We start from the raw sequence: 27,530 nt of genomic DNA, 5'->3' as shown, positions 1-27,530 counted from the left end.
TTCCGCTTGGCAGATGGATGTACTACCTATGAAGTTAACAACAGAACTTAAACCGACCTCGCTAGCTTAGTGGGTAACGCGCATGACTTCAGTGCCACTTTAAACTATCCTCGCTGCTAACAAAGGACGTGGGTGAGTACATGCTGGTTACAATTTGATAACACACTTTTATTATTCGACTTTGTCACCAAATTCGTTCAATTCATAACCTAACCTCAAAATTCATTATGACAGTTGTTATAGATATTGACGTAAGGCCACAGGACCAGTTTTGGGTAATTATCTGATCTGGTATCTCTATTTTTATTTCTACAATCAAAACCATTCACCTTAACAAATTAATCGAATTAATCGCTCTACCTAAAATTAAATGGTTAAGGTTGTTATGAGTAAACTCTTCAAATTGCCCCCATGCTAATATGGTTATTAATACATTGAGCTATGTGTGGATAAAATTGTGTATGTCAGCGCCCGGATTTCGGTCCAATAAGTTGCATATGTTAATATAGTGTGGCTGCGAGAGGCCTAGTGGTCGTTCCGCGGAACTGATGCGCTTGTGAGTCGTGATATCTCGTTGATAATCGGTAGTGTAAGTGTACATACGATATAATTCCCTTTAACCTACGAGCCCATGCGACGCGCCGGGGAGAGCTTCGACAATCCTTCAGGCTGTACCAACTAACCAAGGTTACCTCAGCCCCAGTCAGAACGACTATCCTGCACCCACGCTTCGATCTATGGCGTGGGTAATATATTTACCCGGGAAGGAGAGGTTCGTCCCACTCCCAAATAATGGAATTGTACTATTGGGTCTGATAAGGCAACTGATACCTCTGCTGTAACATGAGATAGGAAGAGCTTGGACTTGAGTCCCTCCTAGTTTCAGGAAGTTCCCGGACAGGGTGAACTCTGCTGAGCTGTGATCAAACCGAAGAATACAATATCTGGTGGACCGGCTCCCGACACTACTGGGAGGACAAGTTTGCCTTAATGTTCCGGTGCAGATACGCCAGTACACTCCTACTCGCTAGAGGAATTTCCTTCGCAGGTAAGTGTACCTGGAAGACCAGCTCTGGGTAATCGCTCAATGGACGTATTCCACTACCCCCTTGAATGATGCTGACAGGAAGTGTGTAGTGATCAATGGTAGTGAGCCCGCAACAAATCGTTCCAATCAGCATGGTAGGAGTACAGTAGTCTTCCGCGAATCAAGCCTATCCTGATTATCCACTCCATCCTTGAATGCGTGACGGTGGGGCTATAAGAGAACCACTATAGTAAAGTCTAGTGTTAATCTAAGGGAGATGCTCTGAGCGTGCTGATCTTCCATTTGTATTCTAGATACCGTTCATTCATTTATGTGAGAATGACTAATGTATCACGTTCTCAATCCCGTCCTCAGAAAACAGCTTTTTGATCTCTCTCATAGATTCTTCTGTATGGAAATAAGTATTGAAACCGGAAGTACTAGTAAATTTCAATCACTTACGGTTCTGGTTGAATATTGTGTATGGTGATGATATGTTCTCTTGAGACGTTGAATCCATTGCAAAAAGCTTGTTTCTATTACCATTCCTGTTCTATGGTAATCAATGTTGAAACCGGAAATTGTTCATTTCTACCACTTCCTGTTTGAATAGGTAGTTAAAGGAGAAGATAAAACCTATTCACGGGATGTTAAATCGATTGCAGAAAACTTCTTCTCGATATCACTGACCGTTTTTGCTTTATGGAAATCAATTTTGAAAGTGAAAGTACTAGTAAATTTCAACCACTTTCGGGTTTGAGTATTTTTGAGTTTTGGGTAGTGATGGTACGTTCTCTTGAGACGCTGAATCGGTTGCAAAAAAACAGCTTGTCGCTATCTGTTACCGTTCTTGTTCTGTAACGATAAATGTTGCAACCGGAATTTGTTAATTTCTGCCAATTCCGGTTTGAACAGCGCGTTAATGGATGAGACAACCTATTCTTCGAACGCTGAATCAATCACAAAAACTAGCTTGTCGATCTCTTACTGCTTTTGCTCTGACACCAGTCAACAGACAGACGGATGGAGGAACACAGCCGTTCTATATACGACTTCGATACTTATGCATAGCGTAGTTTGAAAGTCTACAATACACAGGGTGGTCCAAAAGTATGGAAACAATCTAGTACGTGATAAACGTTGCAAAATATAGCTAAAATAACAATGTAGGCGAGGAATAGGAATGGAGGAACTGTTTGAGAACATATCACAGTGGATGTCCACCGTCTTGAGTTTTACGCAATTGCCTTAACGGAAGTCGTAACATGTTATATGTAATTTTAATAGAAAATGTTCGTAGATATTGAATGATGCTATCCTTTGTTTTGTAGCACAACTATACACGTGTCCAAAACTTAAGCATAATGCAAGAAGTTGCATGTAAAAGGCGGGAAGGTCATCGCGAGCACAGGAGTTTTAGTGGGCGGCGTGTATTGCTTGTGAGGAGCATTGAACCAGCTACGGCAAACGTTCGCCAGGCCCCCTATGGGAAAAAATCGAAAACTAGTGCTTGGATGCAAAAAAGGTGCCTTTAGTGAGTGCAGTGTTGTAGTGAGCGGACGGTACTGCTGAGTTGAATGTAGCAAGATATTAATGACATATGGCACAAAGACGTCAGTTGGATGCGTTTACAAAAGGTCGAATCATTGGGCGCTTGAAAAAAGGTGATACACAGACAGCATTAGCACGAGCCATCAATGTGTCACAAAGTGTCGTGTCTAGGCTGTGGAAACAGTTTTGCGACACCGGAGAATGCCGCCGTAGGCTCAGTGGGGGACGTCCATGGGTTACAACTCCACAACAGGACCGCTACTTAACCATAACTGCGCGTCGGCACCGGACCCTGCCTGCAAGACAACTGTCAGCGGAGCTTGCAGCCGCCTCAGGGGTGCGAGTGTCACGCCAAACTGTGTACCGGAGACTGCGTGCCAGTGGTCTGTATGCCCGACGACCAGCAATGTGTCTTCCACTGACGCAGGCACACAAAAGAGCCCATTTACAGTGGTGTAAGGAACATAACCAGTGGACCCCTAACGAATGGAACCGCGTATTGTTCACTGATGAATCCCGATACAGTTCCCAGAGCGATTCCCATCGCACTCTGATCTGGCGCGAACAAGGAACTCCTCGCCAACATCCCACGAACATTTTGAAACGGCATCGATATGGTGGTAGTGGAGTACTGGTCTGGGCAGGCATTATGATGAATGGTCGAATGACCTGCACATCTTCGATGCTGGGTCTATCAATGATCAGAGATACAGAGACGAGGTTCTGCATGCCCATGTGCGGCTTCTCAGGGGTGCAGTGGGCCCACAGTTTCTGCTCATGGATGACAATTCCCGTCCCCATAGGGCCAAACTGGTGGAAGAATACCTCGAGAAGGGAGACATCCAACGTATCGAGTGGCCAGTGCGTTCTCCGGACTTAAACCCATTCAACATGCGTGGGACGCATTAGGAAGACGTGTTGCAATCCGCCAGCCGCCCCCCAAGACACGCCAGGAGCTCTGTACTGCTCTTCGTGAGGAGTGGAATCAGCTACCCCAAGAGCTCTTCAACCTGATTTTAAGCATGGAACGTCGCTGCCAGACATACATGGCTGTTCGGGGCGACCATATCCCATATTAATCTGTTTTCGATGCCGCCAGTGCGTCTCACAGTGTTTTTGTGATATTTCTATTATGGTATCACGTTGTGAGTTTGTGTTTTGTGACCCCTTCTAGCAAGTTTTCTTTCCAATTTGGCCTGTTCCGTGTTCGTGAGGCCTTTACGTGTCATATGTTGGTATGGTTGTTCCATTTGATGTGCCTTCTTGACGTTCTTCCTCCCCTATGTACTCGAACAGTCATTATGCTTAAGTTTTGGACACCTGTGTATTAAGAAGTTATGATATTTTTTTTATTTTCTCAACAAAATAGGTTGGTTGTATGGCAAGGACTATGCACTGTTACGTGTTCGATGTTCCCCATTCTGGTCGATTGTCAGGCCCATTCTGACCTCCCAGTCACAAAACCTTGCGCAAAGTGTCGACTGTAATGTTGGAACATGCATCCACAATTCGTTCCTTGAAATATTGAACATCCATAATTTTTACCACATACGTAACAAACTTTATTTGGCCCCACAGTGGCGTCAGGTGGGGGGGGGGGAAAGATGACCATTCTACGCACCTCGCCGACCAATTTACGCATGAGAAAACTGCTGATCGAGGTATGGATACACGTTCCGTAATGGGATGGGGGCCATCGTGCTGAAAAAACTTACAGAATGACCCATCCCCCAACAGCAATAATAGCAAGATATCGTTAACATGCGGTGATAACCCATCCCCGTTAGGGTCCCCTCGATAAAGAACGGACCAACGACGCAATTCCTCTACACGCCACACCGCACCATCACCTTGCTGGAAACATCTGCGTATAAGTCAAACCAATGTGGATTACTATCCGACCAATGTCACACGTTCTGTTTGGTAACCCCATCCGACACATCAGCAAACACTACGTCAGAGGCGAATGTGGGATTTTGTCGTAGCTCCTCTGTGGTCCATTGAGCAAATTCCAGACGACAATCTGGATCATCGTTTGTAAGGTGCTGGTGAAGGTGCAGCTTATAAGGATGCACTTATTCACTGACATAATGAGCACTATTGAGGTGCGATTAACACCACTTTCATGGACTATATTAGACGTGCATTTCTTGGGACTTTTACTAAATGATGCTAACACTGCCATATTGTTGCCTCGTCTGTTGCCGTTGCCGTGCGTGGTGTACGAGTCGAAATGTCACATATCTGGTTTCTTGGAATTTCTTCAGCACTTTGAACATAGTACCACCATTGCTGATTGTAGTAGTTTCCAGATGATGGCGGTTAAAGTCATCTGCAATTACCCTGGTGCTTCGTTCTCCAGGGATCAACACGATCTCAATGCGCTCAGTATATGTCAAGGCAATCTGCTAGTAAGTCTCCTGCAACGATGCGAACATGGAAACTTCATAATGGTGTGCTAGAGCAAAAATAAATGTCATTCAATATCTACGAAAATTTCATATTGAAATGACATGCTTGGTTTCCATTTAAGACAATTACGTAAAATTCAAGATGGCGGGCGATATTGTGATGTGCTCTTTCTTTCTTTCTTTCTTTCGTCCATTTTACTCTTTTTTTTTTTTAGTTGGTATTTCCTTTCGTTTCTCCTATCATATTTTCGACCATTGTTAATTGTTTCAAGTCGGCCGCCGTCAGTAACACCAAAACTAAGGAAGAATTATCTTGATATAGGCCCTGATCACCATACTGTTCACAAAGAGTCGTTTTTTTTTTTTTTTTTTAATGTATAGTTATTAAATTAGTTGTGGAAAATTATGTAAGAAAAAATGTTGTATGTTGTTTATAAGTTAATATCCTTCTATTGTCCATAAACTGTTCTATTATTTACTTCATTCAAATTTCGCCTTTTCATTTAAATGACTTACATTTCTTTTCCTTATCGCGGGATCTATATTTAATTTTAAACGATAGGTTACTTATTTTTATAAAATATGCCGCCACCAAATTTCATACCTCCCCTCGCGCATTTCCTTCTTGATAATTTAGGTATCTTTTAGTTATTTCTGCCCCCTCTCACTCAATGCTTTCATTCCTCATACTTGGAAGTATCATTACCCAAATATTAAAGGAAGGAAAATGAACTTCATTAAAGTCTGTCGGCACCCAAAGGGTAAAAAATTATAAGTGCTTATTCGTGTGTTATGCACAGCCTCCCAGAAACAAAATCCTAAATACGCCACTGCTTATTAGTGTCTTTACACTTTTGGACCATCCTGTACTGTTCAAGTAACTGTCTCTTTCCCTCTCTGTCTGACATGCTAGGCAGCTACAAACTAAAACTGTCTGTTCCTCTCCCCCCTTTTTTCCCCTTTGACTAAACGATAAAAAGTTTTTGATTGATGCGGATGGCAGATTCAATTCCTAGTAAAAATACATAGTCGTATCCCAGCTTGGTTATCTAGATCATCTTAAACATTTCTATTTCCTTTAACTTTTAACCCACTGACACTGGCGGTTTTAGCGGGTAGGCCCGGTAGGCACAGACCTACCCAAAAAATTTGAAAAATATATATAAGTGCTAAAAGATACAATAAAGAGTAAATATATTTTCCACTATTTATATTAATGGTAGACAATTATTTAACAAATATCATCGAACTACTACTGTAAAAGTAACTTCCTACTGTCATTAATCAATCAAATGTGTAAATGTATCCATAAGCGAGGGAGCGGGCCTACCCAAAATTAAAATCCTAACGCAGCCTCTGCCTACAAATGAAACTAGAGAGGTGTGGAGGATTTCTGTGATGACATCATTTAATTCTAATGAGATGAGCGGAAGTAGGTAGGTTAGTTTACAAAAAGAGAGAGAGAGAAGGAAAACGTCACGTTGGCGGATGCTTGACGTGCTTTCTCCATCGTTTCCGAAGGGAAGAATTTCTTTTTCTGTCCACTCTATCGCCTCTGAGGTCAAAATTAAGTTGTTGTCTGCGATATGAAATTCCTTGTAAGGGCGAATTTCCATTTGATGGGCTTTATTTGGAGGAAAGCGCTTTTATTGACATTCCTATGTGGGAAGAAGCATTTACAGGTCAGGAGAACACGGAACTTCACTTAGAATCAATCGATCGAGGAAGGAAATGTCTACAAACTTGCTGATCATTTTAATTTTAATTTAGTTCACGACATTACGTGTTATTAATTTCATATTTTATTTACCAAATTATTGCAATGCTGCCATGACACAAACGTCTTTTAATTAAGTATAAACAATATAGCCGGCTGTATGCATTACAAATCCGGCTACTATTACAGTATTTGTTCATACTTCCGTTATTCTTAGCTCCTTTGTTATACGGGATATCCCGCGTAAAACTCGCCTGTCCTTCTGAAGTATATGCGAAGCGTGACCGGAAAGTAAGTGCTGTTTTGGAAAAAGAAAACGTACTAAAATAGGTTTCAACAAGCCAAATTTATTTTTACATAAAAAGCACGCCCTAAACTATTTTTCGACATAGTTTCCACTATTGTTCAAACGCCTGTTATAGAGGATGAGCTACTTTGGAGAAAACTGTTTCGGTGGAAAACTAAACCGATGTTTTGAAAAAATCGCAACCGGTTTTGGTGAATATCCGAATCGGTGTTTGGAGAAAATCTGTTTTGCCCATTCCTAATTATTACCAATCAGTGCGTTTCCATGCACAACAGGTTAACCGGTTTTACGTGGAACACCCAGTAGTCCTATTTGATAGCACTATGAGAAGCTTGTATAGCAGTATGAGATCATACGGATTCTGGTATCACATGCAGTTGACTTGTAGCATATTTAGGAGCTTCTATGCACCAGAGTCCTCCGCTAATCTCTTCGCGGCCTTGGCCCTTCTTTAATTCGTCAAACTGAAATTTTCTTCCACTTCCTCTTATGCTACGCCTAAATATGAAATCTCTTATAGAATGGCTTTGTTTGTCCGTCGTCTGGTACGAGCAAAGTTGGTAGGAGAGTGAGAAGAGCTTTTTTTCTTCTTTTAAATAGATTCAGCGTACCGAGAACAAGATCTCCTCTCTTAACTCTTATTTAAACCGGAAGTGCTGTATATCAACCATATCCGGTTCTAATATTGATCACCATAGGATCAAAGTGGTATCAGGCAGCAGGAAGAGGTCTTTGGAATCAATTCGGCGGTCCAAAAATAATTCCATCTCTACTCTTACCCCTCTACTAAAATCCGGTTTCAATAGGGCAAAAACAGTAGGAGATAGTAGGAAATGGCTCTCTGATAACGGATTTAGCGCTCCAGAAGAATATGTTTTATCTCTAGTTTTATTCCTCTATTTAAACAGGTAATGGTGAAAATCTACGACTTCTGGTTTCAATATTGGTTGCCATAGGGAAAAATTGCAATGGGTAGCGAAAACCAGGTCTTTTGATGTAGTCTAAATAAAGGATGGGAAATTTTTTTTTTCTAAAAACTGGAACCGGATACTAGAAAATTGAAAACCAACACTTCATAAAAACTGAGTTTTTTTTTTTTTCAAGAAACTGTTTGTTTTTTTACTGAAACCGGTTTCTCCAAAATAGTTTTGGATTTTTATCAAACCAGTGTGAATTCCGCCAAGACCGGTATTTGTTCTTGTTCTTGCAATATTTATTTTCCAAACAAGTTAACGAGTAAAAATATCTTGATAGAAAATCGAACCTGTTTCTTAAAAGAAAACCGAACTGGTTTTTAAGACACCTGTTTTTCGGAAGTTTTCAAAAACCATAAACCGAAAATCCTGTTTTTGTGTCCACTACTAATAAGGATTCAATACCTCAAGAACACATCCAGTCTCAGACTTTATTCCTCTCCACCACTAATATAGATTCAATACCTCAAGAATACGTCCCGTCTCCAACTTTATATCTCTCCACTACTAATATGGATTCAGTACCGTAAGAACACGCCTCGTGTCCGACTTATTATTATAAGCAGCGGTGTGTATAATGCAGTAGCTTCCTCTCCCAACCTCCTATGCAAAAAAAAAAAAAAAAAAAAAGTTTGATAAATCACTTGTTATTCCAGAAAACAACAGAATGTTTTCAAATATTCTTACTTTTACCCTACTGACTTCAATGAGTTTTTCGTAAATTATTCCTTAGTTTTGGCTCAAAGGAAAACAAGTGGACAAAGATATATTTTAGGTACACTCGAATTGGCAATGAAACAATTAGCAAATCACGTGAAGCAGATGGTTAGTCATTGGTTTGTTTGTAGTTACGATATTTTCTTTGTTTCCTCACTTATTTGATCTTTCTAGGTTAAAAATATAAATGTGTCACGTTTGCGACTTAAAACTGCCGTAATTTTTTGTATTGTAGATAAGCACCCCGGACAAAAAATTAGTCACCCTCGCGCGAGAGAAGGCTGCGTCGGCAAACAGGTACAAATGGCATATTTGCCGAATTACATGGCCAAACGTGAATACACTGCCTCGAGGCAGTCAGAGGGCATTATTGTGGAGTGACACAGAACCGATCGAAGCGGTGTGTGTGCGGCAAGATGGGGAAGAGCGCGGACGTGACGGAGTGGCAAAAAGGTGCAATCGTGTTTGGCCGTGCCCATGGCCACACAGTGATGGGAGTTGCCCGATTTGTTGGTGTTTCGCGGTGGACTGTTCAGCGTGTCTACAAGCAGTGGTGTAACACACGTGGCCATGAAACACTACGCCAGAACTGTGGTCGGAAAAAGATCCTCACAGAGCGGGCCCGAAGACAGCTTTCCAGGCTTGTGAATCGAAATCGCTTCCAAACCCGCCAGGAATTACTGCAGTCCGTGAATGCAGGCCTGTCAGCGAGAGAATATTGCGACGAGAACTTCATGCAATGAACATATGGAGTTGGGTACCTCGCAAAAGGCCACTGCTCACACATGCACATAAAGTTGCTCGTCTGCAGTGGGCCAATAATCATCGAACATGGACAGCAGCAGACTGGCGCCGTGTCATATGGTCTGACAAATCACGATTTTGCCTGTATTCGAATGACGCCTGGCATCGTGTCCACCTACGGCCACATGAATCATTTCACTTGCAGTGTGTGGCAGGTCAGGTTCATGTTCTGGGTGCGTTGTTCGTACTATGGGATGGGCCCACTCATTGAGGTGTGCACGAACATAAACCAGCACGTTTATTTTAACATCCTGGACGAGCAGGTGTTGCCCTGCAGTCACTTTCTTCGCGATGACTTTGTATTGATACCCCCATTTTTCAAGACGACAACAGAAAGGTTTACAGAGCTGGACCCGTATGTGACTGGTTTGAGGAACACTCAGGTACCCTACCACACCTCGAATGGCCCACAAAATCTCCGGACCTCAACCCAATTAAGCATCTGTGGGACCAGTTGGAACAGCGGGTGAAACGTCGACATCAGCATCCCCGAGGTTTGGTGGAATTGCGTGATCTTATTATCCGTGAGTGGGTTCAACTGGGTGTGATGGCCTTACATACCCTTGTGGACTCCCTTCCCAACCGCATCCAGGCAGTTATCCAGGCCAGGGGCGGCGCTACACGGTATTAACGTAAGTACCAAGGGGGGTGACAAATTTTTTTGTCCGGGGAGCTTATTTTGTTTGTCTACAACGAAATTATCACATGCATACTGCAGTACTGTCGTTCAATTTAAACCCCTGACTGTGACAAAAATGCAGAGAAAAAGAGTAAGTCCTAAAGAGAATTCGTAAGAATCTAGGGTCATTTTTTCGGACAGTCTCTGGAAGCCAGTCCCAATTGTTGAAACCAGAACTGTACCACGGCACTCAGAAGACAATTCCTTCACAGAAGAGAAGTTTCATTACGGGTATACAAAGTAATACTACTTCTTAACAACAAATACAGCATTAATGTGTTCGATCTATTCTTTACTTCTTCCATATCAGAACTTTCCGCCTTATCTATTTCTTCTTCTTCATAAAATTTTGAGGAGATGGGTACTTCGTGTCCCACCGCAAGAGACGCCTCTGTCACTATCGCTTTCCTTGACTAACCAATTTCTTTCTTTGTTGATAAGCACATGTTTTTTCAGCCTTTGACACAGTTGTCCCTTTATTTTTGTACCTATAAACTTTTCCATATAGCTACTGCCACTAACCGCTTTATCATACACTCTCAACACAAACCAAATATGCTCCAGCTGGAAACATGTAGCAGATAAAAAGAAATATGAAACACAAAGCAACAAATTTTGCATCTTAGAAGTATTAACTAAGGCGTAATATTGGGTACGTAGGGTGGATGAGGAAGCACTTGGATTATCTTACTCTCAATTATGAATTATTGAGGCGGTGCATTGTCACAGTGGAGAACAAACCTGACAGAGGTTTGACTGATATCTTTTTTCTCACTAGAAGAAGCAATCAAATATTCAAAAGTTCAAACAATGTGGTACTGCCGAGGCACGACTGCAAGATTTTTGTGTCTTAGAAAAGGACAAGACTTCTTTATTAAAACATCTGGCAAAACTTCTTAGGTAGAAATGAAAAGTAGTATTTCCACTGTGGACTTCTATACCTATTTTGATTCCAAAACGTAGAGCAAAGTAAGATTTCTTCAATTGTGACAGAGTCCAATACATTTTTTGCATTTCGTTCTCAGAAGATGACCGCTGCCATACGTGAGGTTGTCTTCTGTTCATCCAACTGTTGAATACCCAATGTGAACAAGTGCAAGTGATCTGTGACAATTCTCTACACCAGTGGTTCCTAAACTTCTCTGACTGGCGACACACTTTTCTGAACTTCCACGACATCGTGATGTATTTATTTGACATTTTATTGATAATATAAATTATAATAGTGGTTCTATAAAATAGTGAGTATGTAATACTGAGCATTGTTGCTGCTTCTGAAGGCGTTGACTGCTACAGTTTGTCTCAAAATTGATTTTACCTAAACTATTAAATGCTTTATGCTTCTAAAATTTCGCGACACACCCTAAAAGATTGCACGATACAATGGTTGGGAACCACTGCTTTAGACAGTGCCATGAAAGTATCCAGCAAAGTTACAGACATAATCAACAGTTCTCTTTCTGTCATCACAAGCTAGGTTTTCTGTATGGTGCACAAATTAAGAGTTTATTCCCGCCCGCCAGTATATTCACAAAGCTACTTTCAAACAGTATTTTCAGCTATGGTACTGCTGTTGCAAACATCCCTCAACTGGCGACAGATTTTGACAACTTTCTTAGCACGTGCATGCAAAATTTAAATAAAAATTGATAAGGGCAGCTTTCAAAATAAAATTTACAACCAAGTTTTTTTGTTTGGGGTATTACCGTGTTTACTCGTGTAATAGTCGCCCTCGCATAATAGTCGCACCATAAGTTTGAAGTAAAACATTCGCCAAAAAATTTCCCCGTATAAAAGTCGTAATCTACAGGATTTTTGTCTTTGTGACCAAAGCGTGGAATGTTCCCAGCGATGGAAGAGGAACTTCTTTTGTGTGTGACGTGCGAAATAATGGGTATACAATTTCATGTGAAATGCTGCAAATAAAAGCACGTAAAATCGCAAAAACTAACGATATTCCACATACAATTCAAAGCAACTCGAGTGCGGTGTTAACAAGATTTATGAGAGACAGGGTCTGGCATACGTATGTATTTTATTTTTATGTTGACACAATGCCGTATGTATCAAAATTCGAAATTGTTTTGATCGTAGTGATAATTGAATGGCAGCCTTCCTCGCATAATAGTCACAGTTGGATTTTCTCATTAAAAAATTGGTACAAAAGTGCGACTTTTACGCGAGTAAACACGATACATTAGTTGTTGATTTTTAAAAAAAGTAATAATTTGAAATCTGAATTAAAAACACTGAAAATAAATCCGATCGGAAACTCAAAAATTGCATCACGTGTTAACCAAGCAAATGTAGATGAGTGTTAAGCGTTTACTCTTCTCCATCGAAGGTTCTGAGTTCGAATTAGAAACTGGTTCTCCTTACTCAAGCTTTGTCGCGTTTTTCTCAATCCACGCAGGTGAATGCCTAAAAAGTAATTTTGAAATATAGCCGAAACTTTTCAAACGTCCTTGTTATTAATGTTTTCATATAAAATGGTCTCCAGGCTGTCTATATCTGGAACTTTGTTGATTAATTTAACTTTGTTTTTAAGTTATACTTCCCGAATTAAAATTTCCCATATGCAGTTTAATACTAAACCGAATATCAATGTCCTATAGTTTATTGAATAAAGCTTTCAAATACTGTTGCTTACGAGACGAGACGAAAAATAATGTTTTTTTTTTTCGTATCGTATCGTAAATTTTGTAGAAGTCGCGTCTCATCTCGTCTCAAAAAGACTTTCTCGATTAGTTTTGTAAATTTATGTATAAAATTTATTCCCTGATTTTTTAACTTTATGTAGAAGCTATCAGAATCATTCTTTGTCACGAGAGGTCCACAAGACTGTGATACAACAACATTCAAATATTTATTATTGAATATTTATTATTTACGTTTAAAGTACGCAAGTCATTACACAATATAAGAATATTGTGTAATGACTTGTGTACTTTAAACGTTGATAAATGCACTTCACTGAGTTCGTGCAATCAATTTATAATATGAGTCACGTAATACTAAAACGATCTTTGAGATCTAGGACTTGGCTAAACTAGTGTCCTCCAGAGCAATACTATTTATCTTTCAATCTAAAAATTAACAACTACGTTTCAAATAATTCAATCGGAGTTTCAAATAATTCTGCCAGTCATAACAATAGGTTTTTGTGAGGTGGTTCTTGACTAGTGTTGCCACGAGACGAGACGAGACTTCAGGCTGTCCCGTCTCGTCTCGTGTAAAGCGTGTCTCGTCTCGAAAAAATGCGCTCGTCCCGTCTCGTGTCGAGAGGTTCTGTCCCGTCTCGTGTCGAGAGGTTCTGTCCCGTCTCGTCTCGTCTCGTTTGTCTCGTTTTGTCTCCTCTTGTCTCGTAAAAAATATGGCAGCATACCATGGGAACGAAAGTTAAATGTAGCAGGCTGCCCCATGCTAATCAAGATACAACTAAGTTACAAGTATTAACTAGAACACAAAGACAAGAAATGTCACGGTAACTACACCGTGAAGCCTTCACCTCTGGTGTATGTGGTAGTCGGTTCGATCTCGGTTAGTGCCATGTAAGCTTTGTGGTGGACAAACATCGAATGTGTGTGGGGGCCGCGGTAGCTCAGTGGTAGAGCGTTCACCTCTGGCGCTTGGGGTCTCGGGTTCGATCCCAGCCCCTGCCAAGTGAATTTTGTGGTGGACAAACACCGTGTGCGTGGGTTTTCTCGGGATTCTCCCGTTTCATCCCACTTTCTTCATTCCACTATTTCATTCATTACTCATCATCACCGTCTCCTTTAGCCTAACCGGCATTACCGTGAGACCTAAAACTCAAATATTTCATTTCATTTCATTTCATTTTTCGAATGTGTGTGTTTTCTCGAAGTTGTCTAGTATCCTACCACTTTCTTCATTCCACTAATTTTCCCATCATCATCCATTCGGGGTGGGCCAAAGTTGCCTAAAGGTCTTAAAAATAAATTCAAATAAGCTCACAAGGCAAGGACAAATAGTTTACAAGATAATATATCTCTGCTGTTAGTTGTCTGAGGCTTCTCGACCCTGGCTTTTTTTTTTTTTTTTTTTTTTTTTTTTTTACATTCTGAAACATTGAAATTTGTTTCACCAGTTTCAATACACGAATATACAGTAAATTGCTCATAGGTACGTTGAAGATGAAGACACTAATGTCAAATAATGTTTACACGACAAGCAAAGTTCGATGTAAAGGTGTCACCATCCCCGACACTATCGTGTACTATCAGCCCACTTGCTTTATAGTGTCTGCATACACACACACACACACACATATATATATATATATATATATATATATATATATATATATACAGACAGACAGACAGACAGACAGACAGAGAGACACAGAGATGGAAAGATATATAGATAAATAGAGAGATAGAGAGATAGATATGTGTGTACACTTTGATTTCATATATTCCAGCCTTTAGGTTTCCATACCAATCCAAAAACTACTTTTCATTTTAGCATGTTTAGATTTGTTGCAATTATTTTTTTTTTTTTAAAAAAAAAAGCTCGGAACCAAATAATTTTATTGAGTAATGGAAAGTTTTGATTGAAATTTTATATGTTACTGCACAGTAAGCTCTACTTAAAGTGCCATAGTAATGGGAGCTGAACGACACATCGGACCAAAGAATGCTTGGGGCCAGTCTTCACCTCCATGGTACAAATCTGTTCCCATAACCGCAGGGTGTGTGCCACTATATGGTGGTTGCCCCGTTTGTGTAACAAACTCATGACAGTACACCCAGATTAGCTAGTGGTCTAAAAAAAGTTGATTTTTGGGTGGCCATTTTGGATTAAAGTTTCTTATATTGTCGTGATTTATTCGCAATCATACAACGTCGAAATGTTGACACATTGGGTACGGGGATTCGAACTTGTAACCGCAGATGATTGTATAATTTATCAATGAGGCATGTTGTGTTAATGCACGAATGATATCTTAATCAATCCATCTTAGTTTTTTCTTGCCATTCATTAGCATATTTACTTGGCCCTGTATAAAACTTTTTCGTAATATATCCACCACCGGTTATTAACCACTTTATTGAAACGATCACAATATTATATTTTAGAACTGGCCTTTGAAATTAATTCTTTATTATATTTGCTTTCCAATTCTTTTAACTTCGTTTATAAACATATTATTTTGGCTTTGTACATACTGTTAGACTTCAGTTTTTCGTTCTCTTTACGCAAAAAGGAGAGCTCTTCCTTTGGTTTATGCCCCTCACTCTCCACAAAACAAACGAAAAATAACATAAACAAAGAGTTATTTTTTATTTCAGTCACAATAGTTATTTCATCTGGCTGCACTCCAATGTCTGATTTGTTTTTTCTTTAAACACCTAACTTCCGTACATTTAATTCTTTCATTATTTACATCAACACGGTTCCGTATAGTAAAGGTAAGTTTAGTGAAGGCACGTCTTGTTTAAACTTTTTCTTGGGTAGAATATTTAGAAGCTCACATTTTAAATTATGTCCATAAGCTTCGGGAATAAAATGATCGGAATAGACGCTGGCGTTTTCAACTTTAAAGATATCTTTCCGACAGCATTTCTTTCGCCAAACTTTCCGCAAAGGAACCGAGGGAAATATATGATAAATAACTTTGGAACCCGTAGTATTTCTACTATAATTGCGACAAATACTTAGTGTAGAATTCGACATGCTTATAGGCTAACACGAGCACTACAGTAATTAATGTTTTCTTAATACAGGAAAGCAAGAATCACTCACTTTCCTGCAAAAATCAAAGAAACAGATAAGGGTGAATGACAAGGACCTTGGGCGAAAGCTGTTTCTGCTCCCGCCGTGACGTCACAATTTTACTGCATCTTCGGTTTTCAAAGAAGGGTAGTTATGACGCGACCGAACAGTAGGGTCGGCGAACCTTGGAAGCAGAGGGCAATTTCGCACACTGTTCAGAACAAACATTTCCGCGTAACAAAACGAAGGTCCCCATGTAAAACCTTTTCATTTAAAGTGTTCTTGTTAGTATCATAAATTTGCTGAAAGCAAACAATTTGAAGGGTTCGTCGATAATATCTGCTTTTTTGTCCTGCGCCCGCCTTCCAAACGAAGAGGTGAATTTTACAACATGACTGCTGTATAATAAGCGAGCGATTGGTAAAATGGTAAAAGTGTATTTTTATGTGTATGTGTGTGTGTGTGAGAGAGAGAGAGAGAGAGAGAACGAGAGAGAAGACAAAATATTAGTTGCAAGATGACATACTTCAATTGCCGTTTTCGGTTAATTTCGGTTCATATAGCAAAAAGAATATCGCCACCAGAGAATCCGCCATCTCAACCAGAACTTTCAACTACAGCCTGTAATGAGTGTAGACCTTATCCAGTTTTCAAATTGAATAGATGGGGTGGTAGTTCGGTTTCTTGACCTTGTAAAAATCTTCCCTGTCTTTGATTTTGTTTGTCATCATTCCAGCCAGAAATGAAAAAAAAAAGAAATGAGAATTCCTCAGTTTACAGCAAGGAGAATTGGGGACAAGACATTAAGGATGATATTCCTGGAAGCTCATGTATCACGATTGATTCATTCAATAGACAGAGGACACTTTTCTATGAAGGCTTTTCAACATGTTTTCTCACAAAGGGGATTTTCCTTTTGCAATCTATATGACCACTGGCAATTTCAATCTTGGCCATTCCCGCCAGCGTTTGCATTTTCGAGACACGAGACGGGACGAGACATTTCACGAGACGTCCCGTCTCGTCTCGTGTCTCGTCTCGTTTTCGAGACGGGACAAGTAGTCTGTCCCGTCTCGTGTCTCGTCTAAAAAGGTTGTTTCGTCTCGTGTCTCGTCTCGTTTACGAGACGAGACGAGACGGGACACGAGAAATGTCTCGTCTCGTGGCAACACTATTCTTGACATTGATTAGTAGAATGAGGATAATAGCTTTCAGTGGCGTATTTAGGGGGGATATCGGACTGAAGCTCCCCCCACTCCCGATATAAATTTGTTGGTTTTTCGCATTCCACGTACAACCATAATCCTTCTTACCATTTTTAAGAATTTCATTGACTATCCATTTTCTTATGCTCTTTGTTCAGAAATAATACCATATTTGTCAAATTTTATTCCATGAAAGAATTGAGTTTTTTTTCTTTCTTTCGTCCAGTCTACTCTTCTATTTCTTTTTCTTAGTTGTTTCTTTCGTTTCTCGTATCATACTTTCGACCGTTGTTAATTGTGATTCAAGTCGGCCGTCGTCAGTAACACCAAAACTAAAAGGAGCTGATAAGCGAAACTGGTGTTCCACACCAACATGCACGGATATCAACATAACGGGACTTCAGTTATTATAGCAAAGGAATATTAACACCGTTTAGTTATAAAGAAACGTAAATGTTTGAATTAAGGAAAATCAAGAGGTGGAATAAGTAGTAAAAGGTTAGATTCACTGCTAAATTTGTGTCTGCATCGTATCACATAACATTTACCAGTCTGCAGTTCTTGCAATTAAAACTTCAATTTATGCATAAATTAAAATATATTTACTTCTCAAACTCAGGTGGGCAATTGCCCTCCTGCTTCCCCTGTTGTGCATAGCCCCCTGAAAAAATCCTAAATACGCCACTTATAGCTTTAAATATATGCTCAGGTAAACTTCTTTTTAAATTCCCTGCTATGTCGTCATTGTTTTAAATGTACATTGGCTTACATGTCAATAAAGAAAAGAAAAGACATTATAAACTATACTCACATATACCGGAGAAGAGTTTCCTGACGTTAGTAAGTGAGAGTTTCCCTGAGGTGGCAAGATAATCAGCCACATGACAAAATAGCACCGAAGAAATATAGCTGCATAAAAATGGTATTCCCGACAAAAGTCCATTCTGGAAAAGAAAGAAAAAACAAACTCAAAAGTGTTGTCATAACTAATATACAAACATTTCTAGTAAGCCTAGTGCGTTTAAGTAATAAGATCTTATTTCTTTCTTTCTTTTTTTTTTTCAGATATTGTGGGTAGATGGAACGATGCAACTCATCTTATAATTCGCACAGCCACCGCTAGAGTAAGCGGCGTTTTTGATCCTGCAAATGGCGATGTTCAGTATGCAAGAACAGTGCATGATCACTCGTTTTCTCCATCTGTGTGGTGTACAGGCCCGTATCCAGGGGGGGTCTAGGGGGGCCGGGCCCCCCTAAATTTTGGCTGGCCCCCTAAAAATTTTACAGTAGGCTTGCAAAAGAACAATAATATGGTGATGAACTATCATATGGTTGGATTGCCCCCCCCCCTTCCCCCTAAGTTTTTGGGCTGGCTACGGGCCTGGTGGTGTATCATATTCATCGACAACCCAGTGAAATATACGGTGAAATTGTAATGGATGTGAAAAATATGCGCTCGTGAGTGCCCAAGCTTAAAGGTCTAATGTCAGGTGATAAACCTAAGCAAGTTCGACCACAAACAAGCCGAACCAACAATATGATTGCGCGAATGGACGAGTTGTTGTAAGGGACCGCCGATTAGGTGTGTGTGATATCGCCTCTAGGTTTAGCATTTCGCATGTAGTCCAGAAAATGCGAAAAGTCTCTTCAAGGTGGGATTCCCGTATGCTGACTGTTGACCACTATGCTACGTGAGAAGCAACGTGTCAATCAATGTCATGAATAATGTTTTCTTTTCGTCAATTGTCACAATGGATGAAACAAGAGTACCGCTTTCCAATCCAGAACCGAAACTGCAGTCATCTCAATAGAAGCACAATGATCCCGCTACAACTTCCAGGTTCCCGCTAGGGCTCACAAAGTGATGGTGGCCATGTTTTGGGACAGCGAAGGTGCAATTCTCACTCATTGTGTCCCAGAGAGCACTCCAGTGACAGCTTCATCTTACGAACATATTTTAAAGAAAACTTATTCCAGCATTCCAAGCAAAAGGACTGTAGAAAGATGTTCATATGCTTTTCCATCAAGACAATGCTCCTACTCATCGAGCACTCATAAGCAAAAGTTTCTTCTTAACAACTTGAAAGTGACATTTCATGCTTCCTACTCACCAGACCTCTTCTAGCGACTTCTGATTGTTTCCAATAACGAACAACAACTCTGTGAACGTTCATTTTCTAATCAGGCCACTCTGGCATCGGCGATTTTCTAATGGTTAAAACATAGTTGTACTGAAAAATGTGTACGTCTAAAAGTAAGACATATTCTAATAACGTGTATTCTACGCATAAGACCTATTTAAAAATATATTAAAATATTTTACAATACTAAAAATCTCACCTTCCACTTAAATCTTCGGATTTCCATTACATTTTTCGTAATACACAAACAGTTGTCATGGATCCAACTAAATATCTTAAATAATTGACTTTAAACAATAAATAACAGCAAAGGCAAGAATAGTATATAATGAACACGAATTACGGTTTCTCAATTGTATGTGTAAATAATTTCATTACAAATCCATACTATAAATGTAACCACGAAAGTTTTGTCGCTTTTTCACCCACCACCGTCGAACTTGGAAGATTAAAAGTAATCCCCATCAGCATCGACGACCTTCTGCCAACTTTTTGGAAGGACATGGATTCCATCGCGGTAGAAGTCGGTGGACCGTGAAGCGAAGAAGGTATCAAGTCAGGCGCATTTTGCATCTCTACCAGGGATTTGAACTGGCGTCCTCTAGGGATTTGATTGTCCAAGGGATGGAACAGGTGATAATCGGATGGTGCAATGTCCGAGGAGTATGGCGGATGTAATAGTGTTTCCCATCCAAGGTGCAGAATGGTGTCCCGGGTCATCCTAGCCAAGTAGGGCTTAGCGTTGTCCTGTAACAGGAGGACCCCTTTGTGATTCAGAAGTGCTGGCTCCAAAGTTTTGAGTTTTTCTTGAACACGGCTCAACTGTTGGCAGTCCACAGTTGCATTGATGCTCTGACCAGCTGGTAGCAGTTCCCGATGTACGATGCTGCGAGCAGTCCACCAAACGCACAGGAGGGCCTTCTTTTGGCGCAGTGCTGGTTTCGGCTGTTTTAAAACTGGTTCATGGGATTATAACCAATGATGAAGACGCCGTGGAGCTTCGTACAGGACACATTTCTCATCACACGCCAACACCCTGCCCAGAAATGTCTCCTTACTCAGACGAGACAGCAAAGAAACACAGGTGTCTGCTCGCATTTCCTTCTGGTCCAGAGTCAAATCATGTGGGACTCATCTACCCAACATGTAGTGCTTCCCAAGTTGATGGAGGTGTTGCCGAATGGTTTCTCCACTTATATTGAAGTGTAGTCCCAGTTTCTCACATGTCTGTCCACTATTCGCCTCAATTGCTGCCTGAAGATCTTCATTTTGCACATGTGTTGGTCTTCCGGCACATGATACGTCTTCGAGTGTTTCGTCACCGTCCTTAAACTTGTTAAACCACCGCTGCATTGTCCGCCTAGTTACAACACCCTCACCAAAGGCCTGGCATATCTTTCGCCCCGCTGCAGCGGCGTTTGACCCCAGTTTGAATTCGTACAGCATACACGCCGTTACGCTCTGTGGAGGTTTCATGTTCATTCTGTCCTTACGCAAGTTCAGGGTGTAACTGAACTGCCACAACTAGGTAGTATGTTGGATATACCCACACCAACTAACATTCGTCTTATCTCCATTCCCATTCAACTGACGGTGTGAGAGCCAATTGAACAGACCCCCACAAAAAGCGATAGAGCTTTCTTGGTTACCTTTATACTAACATGTGATCGATGACTACAATATTCATATATTATGTATTATGTCCAAGCCGATGTAAATTCAAGACCCAATAGGTATATGGCAACATGCTGCTGATACAGTGAACCCTGTATTTTCTAGGAATTCCACAAAGTAGCATAATCTGTCTAAGAGTACGAAGGTTTGGGAGTGCAAATAATGTGAACTATCGTCTAAAGATCGTTAAGTCAGTTGAAGCAACGTTACTACAGCTATGCTATGGTGGCAACAACCTGCCAAGCTCCGTACAGGATGCCCAGTGACCATTCGGACTGACTATGCTCGTGCCTTGATTACTGCTTAGGAGAATAGGTGGTAATCGAAGGTAGAATTATGAGCACTTGCAGGCATCAACCAATCAAATGTGAATGAAATTTTACGAGAGGATTTGAAGATGCACAAGATTACTTCAAAAGTGGGTGCGACACTAACTGATAGATATACAAAAACGGGTATGATACGAGATGTGTGAACAATACAACAATATAATACACAGGATGGTGAGTATTTCTTGAAAAAGAATTACGGGTCAGGTTGGATGAACCTGAGCTAAGACAACAGTCGCCTAAATTGGGTGACATTGGGTTTTCAGTAAAATCACAAGCCTGCCAAAATTCGCGAAGTTACTAGTCATTTTACCTTTTGACATATGACGTATAATAGTGTCATTATGTTCCGCATGATAGAACAATGAATCCAGAAAATATACTCAGACCTACAAAATAAATACGTCGCACAATTCGGAACAGTTCCGCTTTGTTATATTCTGCAATAATACTCCATGACAGTGTAACAGCCCACAAAGGCACGGATCTTTATTGACGCTAGGAAGGAAAGTTTTGGAACATCCAATGGATTCACAGAATATGTCGCTTTGCAACTACGATTCGATATTCGAAAGGGTCATTGCGTAGCAAAAGTTCCCGCACACGAGTCGCCTTTCAGCCCAATGTTCTACGATTTGTACAGTACCTGATGAAGCAGATTGGGATCTGCCATGTTTGTCATCGTTGGCAGCAAGGATTAATACTATGAGTGATTACTTTGAAGGGTGGTAGTGTGGTGGTTGTTCCTGTTTAACTCACAGTTTGCAATGCATGTTTGTCACGATTCCATACCACGTATTCTGAAATAAAATTTCATACCTACCTACCTTCCTTCCTTGATTTATTTATTTATTTATTTATTTATTTATTTATTTATTTGAACTTTCTACAGTGCAATGTCTTTGCCCGCAAAAATATTGTTGTCATTACTTAGAAAATAATCCTCGAATCAAATATTAACGTTAGTTAACCAGGTTTAACTCAAAAAAATAAACAGAATTAAATAATGATCAATAAAAATACTGAAGAAATTCAGAAGACTGAAGAGGCAATGCATAGAACAATAACTATTTCAAATAAAAGTGAACAATGTGTCTTTTCTGTGTACGTGGCCCGGTTATGATTGTCAGAGGGGATACTTGCGTGCGACAAAAATCGGAATCGTTGTCCAGATTCCACTTTTTTAAGTGAACTCAACCAATACACAAACGAAAGACGAAATTAGTAAATAGGGACTAGGATAAGTGAATAACACTCAATGGCTATATGATTAGCAACCTGGTATCTGATGCAGGAAATTCATATTCGATTCCCGCCGAGTACATGTTTTGGATCCCACATTAACTTCTATTTTTTTTATTTTTATTTTACATAGCCTTTGTTCTGAAGAAAGCGTTTAACTCCAAACAAACGAAGACATCCATTTCCTTAAATGGATTAGAAGGGATTACGGGAATGACTTATCAGTTTGATCTTGTAACGATCGTGTGTGAAAGAAACTTACCTCTCGAATACTAAAGCCAAGAACAGTCTTAATATACATTGGTCCTGGAATGATGAAAGTATAATTGGCCCATATTCTTCCGAATGTTGTAATAGTGATGGCCCACACAGGTATAGATGTGACCAACTTTTTCCAAGGCACAGGCATTCCCTGCGATTACAATAAATCGTGTTACATACAAAGTGATAGTTTCCTTTTTGTAACATATTTAACATAGTACATGTAACATAGTAGGGGAGAGGGGGGACATTGGTACATGGGTCACATATTTACGGGGTAGATATTTTTCTACTGTAAAGAGGTAACTGGACAACAGTTTGATGTTGGCAACATTGGTGACAAACGAACATCGTGAGGCACAGTTGATGGATGGACGCAGCGTTCTTTTCTCTGTGCAGAAAAAACTTGATTTCTTAAAGCAAAAGTAACTTTTCACCTATGTCTTTGTAAGCTTATATATGTAATAATCACTGAATTTTTGAAAATGTATGGATGTTGCATGAAAGTGTGATTCTTTACAATAATTTCATTTATGTTCAATTGCCCTGCGTGGAGTAACTTTTCAGTTATAGGAATTAATGATCCTGAAGTTCGGTTGGGGCACATTAGTACACATGCATGTGGGGTGGATTGGTACGGACCAATGTGCCCCCACTGCTCTGTACCAATCTATCCCTTCCATTTGTGATTACAAGGATAGACTACTCTTTGTGCATTCCCCGTGTATCACAGTCTTCCTTGTGATTAACATTAAGTAGAAAAAGTTACTAATAATATAGGCTATCTCTTGTGTGATCGCTTGATTTCTGTTATTAAAGCATAAAAATAAATTAACCAAAATAATATGGAAAACTTTCCTTTTATTATATTTCCGACTTTCCGTAACTATAGGTATAGCCGATAGGTACACAAACTTTCGAATGGAAAATTGTTTAACCATTTAGAAGCCATGATAGCAAAAATGTGAAGATTCGTTCCCCAGGTCATAACATGCGAGTGATTTTAATTAGGTACATGTCTAACAAAATAAACCTCAAATATATATTTGTACGTGGACGCTAAAAGCCAGCATATAGTAAGCGTCACATTTATTTGTCTTTTAGCAACCTATTTGAAAGTTATTCGGCGAAGTTCTTGAAACTTTATTATTATAAAGGTAACCAAGAAAATTCTGTCACTTTGCCAGGCCTTTGGTGAGGGTGTCGTGACTATGTGGACAGTGCACCGGCATTTTAACAAGTTTAAAGACGATGACGAAACACTGGAAAACGTACCACGTGCCAGAAGACCAACATATGTACAAAATGACTATCTTCGTACTACAATTAAGGCGAATAGTGGCCAGACATGTTAGGAACCGAGACTACAATGTGAGTGAAGAAACCGTTCGGCAGCACCTCCAACTTGGGAAGCACTACAAGTTGGGTCGATGGGTACCACATGATTGGATCCGGGCCAGAAGGCAACGCGAGCAGATACCTGTGTTTCTTTGGTATCTTGTCTGAGGAAGGAGCCATTTCTTGACAGTGTGTTGACATATAATGAGAAGTGGGTTCTATACGAAGCTCCACGGCGCCGTATCTCATGAACCAGTTCCAAAACAGCCGTAACCAGCACTACACCAGAAGAAGGTCCTCCTGTGTATTTGGTGGAATGCTCGTGGCGTCGTACATCGGGAACTGCTACCAACTTGTCAGAGCATCAATGCAACTGTGGACTGTCAGCAGTTGGTTTGTATTCAAGAACAACTCAAAACTATAGAGCCAGCACATCTGAATCGCAAGGGGGTCCTCCTATTACAGGACAACGTAAGCCTCACGTGTTTAGGATGACCCAGGCACCATTCTGTGCCTTAGATGGGAAACACTACTGCATCCGCCATACTCCCCGGACATTGCACATCCGATTATCACGTGTTCTGCCGCAATAGAATCCATGGCCTTCCAGAACTTGGCAGAAGGTCGTCGATGCTGATGGGACTATTTTGATCTTCCAAGGACGTCTTAGGTGACATATCGGTGTTCGAAGGTTGTGAGTGAAAAAGCGACAGAACTTTCTTGGTTACCTTTATAATAACAAAGCTCTGCCTCCTTTGGAGACAAGGGGCCGCTCGAACATCTTTTCCAGTTAGTAGTTGAGGCATGAAAGATTTCAAAATTTTGTAAACTGTAGGTAGCCCTTGGATTATTTACTTCTACTTTTCCTTATAGAGACAGAACCTTATTTATAGTACGTTTTTATCTTTGTAAATAGCTTGCGGAACTTTTAAATTTTGATGAGAACACAAGGAAGCATTGGACTTTTTATTTTATTTTTTTTTTGTAACAGGCTGGATTAGATCTATTGAATTACTAAAGATTCTGACAAATCTTCACATTCTTTTTATGAAACATGTTTTTATTTTGCATTTGTGCTGCTGTACGCCCTTAAATCTGTTAAAATACTTGAGTTTGTGGAAGTTTAATAAAATATTGTATTTCAAAATATTTTATGGAAAAATAAAACAAAAAAATTACGTCATCTCTATTATCAAAAAGTCAGTGTGATATTTCATTTTGCTCGTACCAATCTGTCCCAAGCCAGTACCAATCTGCCCCCACATGGGGAAGATTGGTACAGATTGCAGACGTTTCGTAAAATGTAATTTACTCCAGGTAGGACATTAGTAAAAACAATATTGTACATTGTAAATGTAGCTAAAGAATCATTGTTTAAGTAGGGGAAAAAATCATGTTTCTCAAGCTGACGATATGTTCTAAAATCTCGGGTAAGTAAAAATCGTACCAATGCCCCCCCCCTCTCCCGTACAATGTTTAACATGTATAATAAATTATCAAAACTTCCATAGGCATTAATGAAGTATTACAGCTTGTTTATATTGAGGATTAGGTAGGAAGTAGTTTGTTACACATACGTAACCCACACGGAATAACGTGTGATTTTAGATTATTGTAGATAGGTTTCAGCAACTAATTTAGATAGTATGTATAGGTTTTATGAAAAATGTTAATAGGTTCCATGGATTTATTAGGAATTACACTAAATTTAAAAGTGAGTATAAATCTGCCTGTAATTCGAGGGAAATTACATCATGGCATATGAATGATTGACATGGAATAAAGGTGATATTCAAATGTAGAAATTAGGGGCCGTGGTGGCTCAGTGGTAAAGCGTTCACCTCTGGTGCATAGGGTTCGATCCTTAGTTCGATCACAATTCGGGCCAAGTGAATTTGTGTGGACAAACACCGTGTGCGCGAGTTTTCTGGGGTTCTCCCGTTTCCTCCCACTTTGTTCATTCCACCATTTCCTTCATTTCTCATAATCACAGTCTCCTTTAGCCTAGCTGGCATAATCGTGGACGTAAAACTTAAAGATTTCATTTCAAAATGTAGAAATTCTAGTTGTTTAGCTTATTAACAGCAGAACTATTAGTTGTGAGCATGTCTCCGAATTAAACGCAGACTAATGATTAATATAAAATTTGAGTATATTGACGATTATCTTATGGTATCTACTAGTCCTTCACTAGTAACAAGCTAGTAACCACATACTTTCATTTATCAACGAAAAACGTACAAAAGTATGACAGTTACTAAAGACAAGAACCTTACCTTACCACTTATTACTATATCCTTAACATGTGTTTCTATGTAGTTTCTTTCTTGCGGAGAGATCCGAGGATGCTGAGCAGGTGTATCGAACGCTAAGAAGTACCATATACCACACCACAAAACACCAATTGCTCCCGTCACATAAAAAACCACACGCCAACCAAAATTGTGAATAAGAAACCCACACAGTGGGTAAGTCAGTCCTATTCCAATGCTCATACCTATTACAGAGAAAAATTAAACATCAAGATGCTTATACCGTAATATATATGCGATTTAAGTAAAGTTCAACAGTTCTATAAAAACAAAAATTTACTAATCCTCTAAATCATGAACACAAAATCTGCTATATTAGCATTTGAAAAATCAACAAAACTTTTTATATCTAATGTTAACTATATCTGAATTATCTTTTTATATACACAAAAAAAGGACTTGATCTTTTTCAGCAAAATCACAAATCAACTGCCCTCGTTTAGTTGAGACAATATGTATTGGAGGAGACGCCAACGCGTAAGTCCAGAGGGGGCATGGGAGAGCACTCATCTCTGTGCGACGGTCCCTAGTTTAATCCCAACTCATATGAGTTTGTGATGAACAACATACAGTGCCGTGCCGTGAGAAATCAGCGCCTGGGGCGAGAGTATACAACGGCACCCTCTCCCGCATATATGAGTGAGGTCGACTGTCCAGATGCGAAACGCCACCATGGTTAGCGCGAAGCGTAAGAAAGTTTTCGAAAATTCGAAAATAAACTCTGCTCTTCCTTGATTTTGAGCACTTTTTATTACTTTTCCTTCCATTATATATATATATTCCTCCCGAATTTTGCGTCCCCTTACTTCGGCGCCCAGGATCGTCGCCCCGCTCGTTCCCCTCTACAACGGCACGGTATTGATAGTTTATTAATCATCTGTCTCCTTTAACCTAAGGGCATTAGCGTTGGACGTAAAACTAATGAGATTTCATTTCATTTTCCCGGAAATTCAAAAACGTAAACCTTTTCTATTCACTAGCTGCAAAAAGTAATATCCACAAATATGCACTAATAATAAGAGTGCAACATTAGTATATGTTTATGATAGTAACGTAAGCCTGCTCTCTAACTGGGAATATGAACTGAAAACAAAACTTGCTGAAC

The 27,530-nt window shown here is 39.9% G+C and overlaps 1 protein-coding gene across 1 annotated transcript in view; it reads right to left on the bottom strand.

Annotated features, from left to right (window-relative positions):
* The window catches only part of LOC145663055 (sialin-like), a 149,898-nt gene that overhangs the window by 11,895 nt on the left and 110,473 nt on the right, over positions 1–27,530 (bottom strand). The window contains exons 6-8 of the mRNA XM_081729217.1: positions 26,390–26,610; positions 22,777–22,926; positions 17,940–18,072 (exon numbers count right to left, since the gene is read on the bottom strand). Coding sequence (XP_081585343.1) covers positions 17,940–18,072; positions 22,777–22,926; positions 26,390–26,610 — 504 coding nt within the window. The remainder of the gene's footprint in view (positions 1–17,939; positions 18,073–22,776; positions 22,927–26,389; positions 26,611–27,530) is intronic.

This window comes from Thermobia domestica, chromosome 10 (genome assembly GCF_964235325.1).
Source record: "Thermobia domestica chromosome 10, izTheDome1.hap1.1, whole genome shotgun sequence".
Lineage (NCBI taxonomy): Eukaryota > Metazoa > Arthropoda > Insecta > Zygentoma > Lepismatidae > Thermobia > Thermobia domestica.
This window is presented reverse-complemented; position numbering and strand designations above follow the sequence as displayed.